The sequence below is a fragment of the Harpegnathos saltator genome, unplaced genomic scaffold (genome assembly GCF_003227715.2).
Source record: "Harpegnathos saltator strain DR-91 unplaced genomic scaffold, Hsal_v8.6 scaffold485, whole genome shotgun sequence".
In the NCBI taxonomy this organism is placed as follows: domain Eukaryota; kingdom Metazoa; phylum Arthropoda; class Insecta; order Hymenoptera; family Formicidae; genus Harpegnathos; species Harpegnathos saltator.
In genome coordinates, this window is record NW_020230299.1 from 1,004,312 (window position 1) to 1,017,812 (window position 13,501).

General features: G+C 44.5%; 1 protein-coding gene across 4 annotated transcripts in view; it reads right to left on the reverse strand.

Moving 5' to 3' along the window:
• side (motor axon guidance molcule sidestep) overlaps positions 1–13,501 on the reverse strand; it is a 28,109-nt gene that overhangs the window by 12,763 nt on the left and 1,845 nt on the right. For all 4 annotated transcript variants that reach the window (XM_019840839.2, XM_025302313.1, XM_011139149.3 and 1 more), the window contains exon 2: positions 5,015–5,147. In XM_019840839.2, coding sequence (XP_019696398.1) covers positions 5,015–5,147 — 133 coding nt within the window. The remainder of the gene's footprint in view (positions 1–5,014; positions 5,148–13,501) is intronic.

The following is a 13,501-nucleotide window of genomic DNA, read 5'->3' on the forward strand; positions in this document are numbered from 1 at the left end:
TTGGAAGCTTTCTCAGATGCAAAATGTGAAATTAAAAGAATAAAGAAATTCAAAATGGCGAATCCAATATGGTGGACACGAAAATCAAGAAATCAACCTATTTTTGTGAAACCTGGTGATCTACAGTTTTTTATGCGGCAAAAAATGAAGGGACGTTTGACTATTTAAACGGTGATCTACAATATAAGATCACCGTTTAGATAGCGAAATAGTAAGCTTGACGCTCTGAATGATAAACTTCACTCACAAATATAATAAAGTTTCGGCTAAAAAATATCAAGCCGACTATCAGAGTTATGTCGTATAGATTACCTTTCATTTTTCTCTGTATAGGTTGCTTATTTCGTATATACTTTTACGATCCAAGTCATATTTACCAATAAACAAAAAACGAACGATAAAAAGAAACCAAACTAACGAAACCAACAAACGAAAAGCGGAAACTTCATGTACTCATTTATTCAGAAATAAACAATTGATGCTGATTTTCCATGTAATTGTTTCACGGTTCACCATCTGGATAACCATCTCTGAGTGTGTCCATGTTTACCGTTATATTTACAAAAAAGAAATACAAATTTATTCATTCAGAAGTAGACTATTACTTTACATTTTACTTTACATTAATTTACATTGGAAAGGTAGTTTTTCGTAGATATAAAATTCTGGTACTTTTTTTTGGTTATCACTACTTATAGTCTCAGTTCAAAAAAACTCAAATTTTATTCTTAAAACACTTATAAAAAAAGTCGGGTGTTAAAGAGTTAAGACGTCTTTAAGTCATCTTTAAAAACGTTTTATACTATGACTCTTAAATTCCATTTCCACTTCATCATAAAAATACCAAATAAAACTGAAATTTGGTTTTATTGTTATTGTTATCACTTATCGCTTATCACACTTAATTATTTAATTATTATAATTTATATCACACAGAAGTTTACTTGCACTCATTTGTTTTCAATAAACACGTTTAAGCTCTAAAGTCTAAAGTGTCTCTAGACCGGCAAATCAATGAATGAAACATAAACTGCACTCCCCCGCCATCCAGTGTGTCTCCAGCGAAGCTGCAAAATCCTGCGGACTAAATAAAATCTTTCGCTAAAACTTTCGCATAATTAATTGCGATAGCAAAAGCGAAAGTGAGAGTCTAAAATGATGCGAAAGTCTCGCTTCCGTATATGCGAAAGCGAATATTCGTTACAACCCTAATCTAAATCTTCCGGAGTGAATCCCGCTCGAAACGAGCAAGATTTCGCTCTGCACGATAGTGCCAATATCACGATTGCAGCGAATATTTTGGGCAATTAACCATTTCACTGCTGAATTAATTTCCCTTGAGAAAATTATTAAAATATTTGGTAGTCCTACATTTTTTAGGTCGCTAATTACGAATCTAAAGTCAGATTTGCAAAATTCAACATGGCGGACTCAATCTGGCGATCATGATGTACAAAATTAATGAAAATTCCAATTATTATTAATGGTGTATGGGTTTTTCGGATCGTTGATTACGAATCTTTTGAGTAAAATAATATTGATAGTACGGATAAGATGGAGATACAGAATGCAAAAACTAGGAAAACAGAGTTAAAAAATGCAAAAAAATAAAATTTCAGCCGTTTTTTGTAGAAATATTTGTTTATAAAAAAAAATCTAACCTGCAAAAGAATACTGAAAAAAAATATATGTTTCTGTACAACATCAGAAAAATATTTGGTGAAAATTTCAGACCTCTACATTCAATACTCTCCGAGCAATCGATTTTTCCCTAAAAAAAGCATTTTTTTCCAACTTTGATTTATTATAAATAATCACAAATGAATAACTGGGTATAAACCCCTATTGGAGTATATTGAACAACTATTCGGTTATCTGGAAAACTCAAATCTCCGATTAATTCTTCAAAATTATGTCATTTACAACGCAAAATTGAATCAAGAAAAGGCGGGAAGTATACTTCCCACTAACAGTGAAAGGGTTAAGATGAATTTGCTCCGGTGGCAGTGCACGTGAAAAATATCTCGATCTGTGCGGTTGAATAGGGGTCGGAGGAAAATTCGAACCGGAAATCTTCGTCGAAGCATGCGGCTGTAGTGGAATGGTTTCATAGCGAACGTTTCTCTTCCCATACAATCGAGCTTTTCATCTGGTTTCTATCTATTCTCCCCAGACAACGGGAAATTCAGTTACACCGAACCGACGAAATTGTTTTTTCCGTATGGGCTACGTCGGACTCATTCTCTTCGAGTTGGAAATGAAAACAATCGACGATTCAGAGGAGAGAAGTCGCCCGGTATGAGCAAAAAGTCACTCGAATTCGAGTTGGTGGGCCGTCGCTTTCGTCCGTTCCCGGAGTAAAATTTCGTTGGAGGGAATTTAAGGAACGCACGAGAGAGGAGGGAAGGGACATGAGAGAGAAGGGGATCTCCGTGTGATAAAAATTCCTTGGGACGAGTGATCTTCGCGCGACGCTATTTATTTTTCATAGAAACGTGTAAACGCGAGAGGACGGTGGGGAGCGTCTTGTTTTACGATCTTAGAGATCATTTTCGTAAATAAGCGACGCCTCGCGCACGCGCGCGCGCGCGCGCGCTCTGTTTAACTGCCGTGTCAGCCGGAAAGAATCCTCGATCGACTGCTATTCCTGAAGCCCGGACGGTGTTATGAAATTCCATCACCTACGCTTCCGATGGTGGAAATTCGGTCGAATTATTTATACAATCCTGATCTAGCCTAACTTGAATTTCCTACGGGCGTACACACGAGCCAATGCGCGGCACGTACATTTCGATGCGGTTGGCGCGTCGCGTTCGTGCGATCGGCGTATGTTCGGATAAATTTGCAATGACTGGCACTTTCCAGAACTCGCGCGTTAAAGTCAAGCGCGGACAGTTCGACGTGGAATTTCACGCGGGAAGCAGACTGCCTGTGCCGTTTTCTCGCGCGCGACAAACATTAGAGGCAAACCTAGAGACAAACCGACATTCAGGGTGTGATACGCTTTTTGCAAATGCAAAACAAAGACGCGTCGAACTCAATCGGTCGGAATGAATTATCGTGACGCGTGAACGGACACATCGGTCGTTAACAAGCTCGCGGTATTTATACGTCGCGAGCAGGGCGCGACGAAGGTGTCCATAATAAGAGTTCACGCGCGTGAGCCCGGCCCGTGGCCAGGATATTTCGAGATGCGACTTCAGAACAATGGCATCCCATCCCCCGATAAACTCATGACCCGGCCAGCATCCGGCAGGCCCGACTTTCGGCAGAGAGTCTGCCGTGTGAATCACTTTCTCCCGCGGGATGTTCCCAGAAAGCAGGAAGTCGTCGGCGGGAAGGGCTTTTTTCAGGCTCAAAGGGCGCCCACGCTCCAGTGAGAAGTAAAATTCTACCCCCTTGGGACGAAAAGAAGCGATTCTCATACTGAACCAACGACAACGTTTAATATTAGGTTATTGAATATAAAATGTCCGATTTCTTTAAGTACCCCTAAGTTTGACAGTCGATATCTCTGACATTTCACCTTTACAGTTCTTGGGTTTTTTTTTTCTTGTGAAGGTACGTCATCATCACTCTTTCAAACGCATGTTTTGGTTTGTGATTGTCTCTTTCGAATTGTCTTTGTTACAGCAACCTTTGTATAACCGTGGATAAGCTAAAAATTCGTGTTATTTTCGAATATGAATTCTGTCGTGGAACCAATGCAGCGCAGACAACTCGAAACATCAACGAAGTGTTTGATGAAGATGTGGCTAATAAACACACAGTACGTCGATGATTTGAGAAGTTTCGTTCTGGCGATTTTAATCTTGAAAATGAGCGCCACGTTGGCGACCCGAGACCAACGTGGATAATAATAAGTTGAAAGCTGTAGTGGAAGCGGATATACGTATTTCAAAGTACGCGTGAATTAGCAGCAAGAGAAGAAGGTTGTTATTCCAACAATATTGGATCACTTGAAACAAATTGGTAAGGTAAAGAAGTTGGATAGATGGGTTCCGCATGAATTAAAACGAGTGTTAGAAGAGAAATCGTCTCGAAACTTGTTTACTATCACGGCACAAAGGCGAATCGCTTTTACATCATATTATTACGTGTGATGAAAAATGGATTCTTTTCGACAATCGCACGCGTTCGGCACAATGGTTGAATATAGATGAGATGCCGAAACATAGTCCGAAACCGAATATTCGCAAAAGAAAGCTAATGGTATCTGTATGGTGGTCCAGCGCTGGTATTGTCCACTATAGCTTCATGAAACCTGGTCAATCGATTACAGTGGATGTCTACTGTAAGCAATTGGGCGAAACGATGAGAATGCTTGCGATTAAGCAGTAAGTCGAGATTGGTCAATAAAGACAGGCGAATTCTCTTGTAAGACAACGCTCGACCACATGTCGCACGAACAACGTTGCTCAAACTACAGCAGCTGGACTTGGAAACTCTCCATCAGCCACCATATTCACCAGACCTTGCACCAACTGACTACCACTTCTTCCAGGCACTGGACCACTTCTCGCAAGGAAAAATATTCAATTTTCAACAGAAGATGTGGACAACGCCTTCCGCGATTTCATCGTCACTCGCTCTTCAGGCTGCTTCGCTGCTGGCATGAATAAGCTACCGTCAAGATGGTAGAACTGTGTCGATAGTTTCGGCGTATACTTTGATTAATTTTACTATCTCTGGCTTGAGATATGATAAACCAAACTTTGGATTCCTAAATCGAACATTTCACACTTAATGACCTAATACTTGGGAGAGTGACGATATTCCCGCGCAACTCCCCCCCTCGAGAATTTGTTTACGACACCTTTGACACAGAATCGAGCTCTGTCGCTGGTCACTTTTAGCTAACGACACGTTTCCGCGTAATTCCTCGGGAATTTACCCGCGACTTCTCCCACAAAGATAAAATCGGATACAGCTTGCAGAGTCGTTGTCGCCTCGGAATAGCTAATGAAATCAGCTCGTCAGGCTCGTCGGGATTACTCGGAAGTGCGAGACTCACCTGTAGAGCGGTATGCCGACTTCGTCCTTGAACCAGAGCACCATGTTGACCGAGTCCGAGGGTGTCGGCGGTGTGATGTCGCATGGCAGCTCCACATTCTCACCCTCGGCTGCCCAGACCAATCTCACGGGTACTGAGGAAGAAGAAAAATCGATTCGGTCACGACAGAATCGGCCGTAATTCAACGTGACTCGCGTATCCGAGCGCGCGACTCAAGCTCGAACCCGCCGCGTCGTGATGAGAAGCCACATCGCTACAGAAAATAGAAACGATATATCGCGAGCCGGCCGGCCGGCCGACACGCACGCAAGCAAACGTCGTAGTCGTCCTCCTCTCCCTCTCCCTCCTCCTCCTCCTCCTCCTCGTTGTCGCACGTGCGTGCGACGCGCTGTTAATGCACATCGCGGTATGCCATTGATAACTCGCGCTCTATTCATTGTAAGCTCGCAGACACCGAAACACCTCGACATCGCGCCTGTCGTCGCGCGCGTCCTTTTGTCCACCCTTTTCCCCCTTCCTTTTTTCCAATTTTTCTACAATTCAACACATGGTCTGTGTATGTGTGTGAATGCCGTGACTACCACCGGTGACGGTGACGGTGACAACCACGCCGCCGCGCGATCTTACCGCGTCTCGTTGAATTACGTACGAGGTATAATTAATTTCGTCCGACAAGTTGGCAGAAAGTCGATTGCACGGCCAAGAAGAAAAGTTTTATTCGAACAAAACGAAACGAAACGAAAGATACGTTCGTGTCGAATCGCGTCTCTCAGTATACTTTTCTCGCTAATTCAATCGTCAGTCGAGCCATCGTACGACCAACGGGAAGCGATCGGATCGGATTCAATCGACGAAGTGATCTCTCGGAAGTAACAGCAGCTCATTCGCTGCGAATCCGTGTCTGAATGCGCTTCTCCTACGCGCAACAACATCGCACGTGGCCTCGCGTGCATAACGACGACAGGAGCACTCGCGAGAAACCGCTTCATTAGTACGCCGCTACATGTTTCATCGCCCTCGACGAGCCTTTAAGAACCCGACGACCCGAGGATCGCGCGACTAACCGCCCTGTCGAGTTTTATGCTGCTCGTTGGACGCTATAATTTTCGTACAGCAGCGCGCGCGACACGCCTGTGCACCTGTTGAAGCGGCCGACGAGAAATTTCAGGGTGAAACTTTAACTGCCTGGTGCGCGCGTGAAGCTTCAACTGCAATATTTATAACCGATTTCATCGGGAAATCGGCTAAACACTAAATATAGATAAAGAAGAAACGGCTAAAGGCCAGAGATGTGCGAATCAAGAATTTTTATGTCGAATCGAATCGAATCGAATCTCATTTTTTAAATTCGAATTCGAATCGAATCGAATTATTAAAAAATTCAACATGACTACTAAGCATGCAAATAATGATGGAAGATTTTAATACAAAAGGAAATATTGATATTGTAATATCATCTTAAAGTAAAATATATATTTAAATATTTAAAGTCATTTATAATTAAGTTATTAATTATAAGTTAAGTTAATTACAAATTAAGGGTTCAAACAGGTTTAGCTGGCCCGTTTTGTAGCTGATGCACGCAAACGATAATGTATTTGATTCCTACTCGAATTATTCGAATTCGAATCATAGGGATTCGGATTCGAATCGAATCCGAATTACATTAGATTCGATTCCAATTCGAATCCAGTTCGTTCTAACTTCATCATCTCTAATCGATATATCGACTACGACACAATATCGACCAAATTTGTCGTCACTGTAATGTTAATATCGACAAAGAATTCAGACTTTATTCGGTCGAACGGCGACCGAATTCATCTGATAAAGATTCATCTGACACGTCATAACACGCGGCATCCATTCCGCGACACTTCCGCGCGATTTTTTGCCTCGTCCTCAAAGTACAATTATCCTCGCCTCGCCCTCTTGCCTATCCCTGCTGCCTCGAGGTATTAAATCGAGGATCGAGCTGCTCAAGTTTTAATTCGTTATCACGCAATACTCGCGTGTTCCCTCCTTCTACCCTCCTCGAGGCGCAAGTGTGCATTTCTTTCATTACGCGCTGAGACAAAAAGGATGTATAGGAGCGCGCGCGGTTAAAGAGAACGGACCTGTTGTTGATGCTGCGCTATAAATAGTTCGTTGCCACTGCCGATCCGCACCTATCTTCTGAGAAGTGAGAAAAAATCGAGTACGGAGTTCACGGACTCCTAAGTGGATCGCAGCGCGGCCTGTGCTCCTCCGTGTTTTCTTACGCGACGAATAGAGGCGATCTTTCAGGGAAGTCGATCTCATGGCGTCAAAAAAAGCTCGTGTACGCGCGCGTCGCTCGTGTTCGTGCAGTTATGTAAATAATAGGCCCATCGAGAGAGGGAGGGAGAGAGAGAGAGAGGGAGAGAGAGAGAGAGAGAGAGAGAGAGAAAGGGCACCCCCGCTATTTTTGTATCGCGCGCTCGTTGGGAAACCGTGCTTCCGGCGACTCGTCTATTTCCGTGCCGGGCCACGGCTTGGCCTCTTTCCCTGCCTTTCCTTTCACTCGCGCGATCGCGCATCCATTCGCAAAGTCGAATTCGCGGTCACGACGCCTCGCGCGCTCCGTGGCGAGAGAAGAGCGCGCGCGTCGAGGATTTCGGCCGGGCGGCGTCGGGAGAAATGCCGAGGAAAAGGAACGTCGCTTGCTCGGGGAATCCGGCGATCGACACGTGCTCATAGGAAAATGATTAACGACCGATAATGCTAGTAGCGAGCGCCCCGAGAGGTTGATCGAGCGGAAGGAGGTCTCCCGAGAAGCGCTCGTTTCGGTCGTCGAGATCCCTGCGTTTGAGCAATAGGCGATATTTCATCTCCGTCGATGGCCGATGATTAGTTACGAAGCTACGCGGCCGCGCGCCTAAATTATTCGAATCTATTTCGAAATAACGAGCCGCACGCAACCCGACGATTATGTCGATCCCCGGCTCGACCGCCTTCTGTTCTCTCCGACCTCCCTGCGCGTCGGCGTCGCCCGCCTGCCAGGGTCAAGGGGATGAAAAGGGACAAGCGGTAGACCTCTGGTGAATTTGTTTGACAATTCCAGCGGGTCGCTCTGATCGCTCCGTGACCTCATGATTCCAATATTTATCGGGCTTCATCCTGTTTTCCTCCTCGCTCGCTCGAACCGACGCTCGACGGTAATTATTATTGCGATGACTGTTATGCCACTTATTATTATTATAATTATTATTATTGTGCGATTTAACTATAATTGTCGTTATTGTTGCTATTGCTTGTCCGGGCTCGTCCAGTCGATTCGTGTCTATTCGTCTATTCGTCTATTCGTTTATTCGTTACAGTGGATTACTCGGTGATTCGCGCGTCGCGCGAACACCGCGAGCCAATTATTTCGATAATTGATCGATCGATGAATAACGGATTCAAGCTTCGACTATTTCAACGGTCGCAATGCACGGCCCAAAACGCGCGTCCCTTGTCGATCTCGGCCTCTGTATAATTTTCATACATATAGTTAATCATATGTTTGTCCGTAACGGATTGGCACACGTGTCACGCGCAACAAGGTACGCAAAGGTTCGGCTTCGGGATTAGCGTTCGCGGCGCGGTTGAACAAATGTCAAAATGAGCTCCAATTAATTACAGCCGGAATTTCATTTGACGAATCGACGATTATCCGAGGCAGTAGAGAAAGACTGCGCGGCCATTAAACGAGAATTTGTCTCACATAACATTTGCGAAATGCAATCTGTGAATATTGATTGCGTTAATTACTCCCTCTTTCTCTCTCTCTCTCTCTCTCTCTCTCTCTCTCTCTCTCTCTCTCTCTCTCTCTGGCCTTAGCGAAAATAACAAAGTTGCGAACGTTGCGCGAATGACGGACGCTTCTCGAGACGATACGAACGAATCGCTGTTCTCGCTCGACGAGGAGTTTTGCATTATTTTTACCTTGCGTTTTATTATTGTTGACGTTATCGTGCCGCGCGATGCACGCACGAGCCGAAATTGATCGGAAAAGGATGCGGCCGGCGCGTTGAGAAAACTTAATCCACGATCAACACCGCGAGACACCGCGAGACACCGCGTGCGAAATTAAAACACCACTAATTCCCGCCTCTCGGCCAGATTGAAGAGAGTCGACGTTATTTTGCCACGAATTATATATTTTCCGCGGTACGGAATTTTTTAATATTTTCTCGCGCGTGAAGAGCTAAGTAAAAAGCTCCCTCGGCGCGGAGACTTTTTTCAAACGGACGTTACTTAGGAATATACTGCGAACCGTCGTTTTTATATAAGGATCGCAGGCATTATGCATATCTTATGGACAAAATGTAAATTCCGCTTTGCATCAGAAGATTAATGTACGCGATACCGGCGTATCGCCGGGGGAGTCGTGTGCGAGACGCGGGCGCGCGCGCGAGGGTGAGCTTCCAAACGCGAAAAGCGCCGCCGCTGCACTGGTTTATGTGTTTTCATTTCGCAGAAAGTGTTGCTTTCGCAACCGGCCGTTCTGCATGACTTTTACTGTTAGACAAACATGTAAAGGCTCTCCGCGCGATATCTATACACGGGCGATGATAAACGGCCGGACCGTTATCGTCCTTTATGCTCGCCGTGTCGTGCCCTCGGCCGGCCGTCGCGGCGACGATCAAACGATCGATTGTAAGACTCGTCGATTGTGCACCGGAGAGAGCCGGATTGCTAAACTATTTGCAATTCCGCGCGGAAACGCGACTTTCCGACTCGATTGCAATTTCGTCCGTGTTTTTCGACCATTACGGGTCGCTTTCGGTCTGCCGAGAGAGAGAGAGAGAGGGAGAGAGAGAGAGAACACGCTGAAAGACGAAGTGAACGGTAGCAGCCTCCTCCAATCACGTTCGTAAGATCTCCGCGGCGCCCGATTCCCGATCGGAATTGATTTTTCCATTTGTCCGCTCGCTCGCACTCTGCCGAAATCTTTACGACCGTCTCGAACAATAGTGTAACTTTTGCAATATATCTGTCCATGAAAAACAAGATGGTATCCAAAAACCTATATACCTATAATTATCTCACTTGTTCGCAATTGCAGCCACAGATTAAAATTATAATTATAATCAATTAATTATTCGATAAAACATAATATCAATAAAATTGCGCGTTTCATCTGTAATACACGCACACACAATTAATACGAATACCTTATAATACGAAATACAAAATATTATATATATCTTTATTAATTAATTAATGTACGCGATACGCCGGGGGGATTAAGTATTAATATAAATGTTTACATAATATAATGACATATTTTTATTGTATATGTTAATGTTAATATTATGTGATAATTAATTGCAATTATGGTCAAAAGCGGACATTTATTTCTACCTTGCAAACGCAAGGTAGAAAATCGACGGAAAACTCTGAAAATGGACAAATGTCGAACCGACATCCGTCTCTATTATATGTGAAAACTGAGGCTTGTCAGAATGACAGGAGGGCAGAGGGCGAAGGGCCAAAGATGCGGAGATATTTTCCCGGGCTGAAAATAAATCGCGCGAATTCTTTCGTCGCGAACTCCGACTAGCTAGCGTCCGAGTTCCCGCGCTCGCTCGCCCGCCCGCTTTCTCTCCCGCGAGTATCCGAGGGACCGTCGACGAAAATACCCACTCGCCGATTCGCGCTTATGGCGCTTCCTATTTTCGATCGAGCGTTTCGCACGTGGCGGGATTGTTCCCCCGCGCTGTTTGCTACACCTCGCGCGACTTCTTTACCTTCGAGCGCGTAGTCGCATTATGCGACCGCCCTAACGTTGTCCTAACGCGTTGCGTTTTCGTACTTTTCCGTGTCCCACGTATCCGCGTCCAATCGGACCGTTACATTACGCCGACTTACTTGCGACTTAATTGAAGGTAATTAGTGGCCGAGAAAAATAGCCAGAGCGGACGAGGATCGCGTCGCCGGCCGGTCGTCCCGCGACAACGCTGCGGAAAACGCTGCGGTTTCATTCCGTTCGTTACCGTCTTTCACAGCTGAAACGTCCCACCGAATTTTGCATTGTACTCTGTTGGTTGTTTTAGGTTTTGGTCGTTTCGGTTGTTTCCTCCTCATTTTTTATCCCGACGCGTCGTCTCCGCAATTTTCCGCGGCGCGGCGTTGGCGTCCAGATGAATGAATGATAATTATAACAGAGTAATTATCGCTAAACGCGAAATCGCTAAACTGCTCCGACGCGTCGGCGAACGTGTCGACGGTGTCGTCGAAATGAACTCGGCGACGTCCGCTTCAGCAGCTGTTTCCATCTTGGCAGATTATTGCGCTTCCCACAGGCTGGGAATGAGCGCGGATTCTTCGGCAGTAGAATGAATAAAATGTTCGCGCATGTGTTCGTGAGTATGTGCGATGTGTTTTTTATGCGATAAGCGACGCAGCGATTTATCTGCTTCCTCCGCCGTATAGATTGAGATATTGCTGCGTTGCGGAAAAACGCAAGCAGGAAGTGACGCGCGCATCTCACGTGACACCGCTCGTAATGCGCTCCTACAGACTGAAGCGCACACAAGCGTGTCCTCTGATTGAATTTTACGAACGCTAAAATGTCAGCGGAGGCCGCATGCGGGTCTGCGGGTTTATTTCAATCCTTCCGGTTGATGTCGCCGGTCGGGAAATATTGAGGCACCTTAGTAAGTTACGTAAGAGAACGCGCAATCTAGGGAGACGCGATCTCTCGTTAGGTCTCTCGTTAGTTAGACGCGTAATGTCGAAAGGGAAGACGGGAAGAAGTCGTCGACGAACTGCGATCGAATGAGATCAATGAGAGACGTCCGATCGGACGGCTGCTTAGTCACCGTACCGCGCTGACCGATCAATCGCCCGACGCTAATTATGATTGAGATTAATACACAACCACGCGACACTCCGCGCAGCTGCGTTGCGAAGTTAAATACGCCTGTAACAAACATGGCCAAATATAAGCTTGGAGAGCGCGTTGAACTTGAAGCGAACGCCGCGCGCGTTAATGCTTCGCCGCTGATGGGTCTGACCTGCTAATTAGATGTCAATCTTCCGACAGCCTCGGGTTGCGGAAAATACACACAGACACAGACGCACACAGGAATGCTGGAATACACAGTCGGGTGAAGAAGGATGGCGACACCCTTCGTTTCGATGAGCCTTCGCGACGCGTCCAGCGAGAGAATGTGAGTTTTCATTTTCTTTCTCATAATTCTCGGACGAGGAAATTTTCGCTACTAGATACCGGATGCGTTTCGCGGTTCTCTGAGGTCAAACTGTCGCAAGCTTCCTTCCGCCGACTACCGGTCGCCGGCTAACTTCGACCGACAATTATCTCATGCTCGCGCGCGTGCATCTCGAATCGATCTCTTCGTGGCGAACAAATCCCTCGTCTTTTTCATTTTCGCTGGCACAGCGGTCGAGGATGATGCGCCACGCGGGGTGTTGGTGTTTTAGAATGAATCCTGTCGTTCACAAGGGAACATAGGGAACACGGAAATTCAAGAACATTCTGAAACTTTATATGGAAATAAATTAGTTCATCCGTAATGCAAAACGATTTTTTGTGCGTGCAGAATTCCAGCCTGGGGGGGGGGGGGAGAGGTGAAACCACCCTTTGAAAGAAAAAGAACCATTTTCATTTTTAACGTATATTTTTTAAGATACGAAGCATATACAAAATTAGGTTTAGGATAGGATATGAAACAACGTATGAATGCTAAAGAACATAAAATCCATTTTAATTATGAGGAAACTAGATGCAATAAAGTAAGAGAAGTTACCGTCTCCGAAATCGCAAAAATAGCGCAAACCGTAAGCAGACCTGTCATCATACATCATCCATCATCCAAGTTACAAAGGTTAATTAACATGTACATCAAGAACTAAAGATTACGCTGACAATTGGATTTTCGTATCGTCTTGGGAGAGATATAGATAGAATCATTGGATGTGTAATATTTTAGCTTTAAATTACATACAAATTTTATTAAACCCGTTTTTAACACTATTATATTATGCAAGATGATACATCTTGCAATTCATCTCCAAACTAAAAATAATATGAACTGCAATTATAATTATTTCTCGTCGCTCAGCTTTCAAAATTTATTTAAATATACGTGGTTTAAAAATGAATAAGCGTACCGAGAAAATCGACAGAGTTTCGCACACTGCTTGAATTTTGTTTCGAAAGCTATTCGTACGTAACATAAAGTGAAGAAAATAAAGTACACACATGTTATTATATGCAATATGTTGCAATGTCATTAGAATTAAGTTCTTATCATTTTGCAGTATGGGAAAATATCAACTCGATGACAAGATGCATTATCGATCGAGTGGAATTCAAAAGCGACTACCTTTTTGCCCTAAGAACAACTTAAAAATTTATTAAAGTAAGGGGAAGGGAGGAGGGGGTTTCAAAAATTTTTTTCAATTTTGCAAAATCTGAATACACAGTTGCAAAGAGTATGAAATACACTACAACTTTCA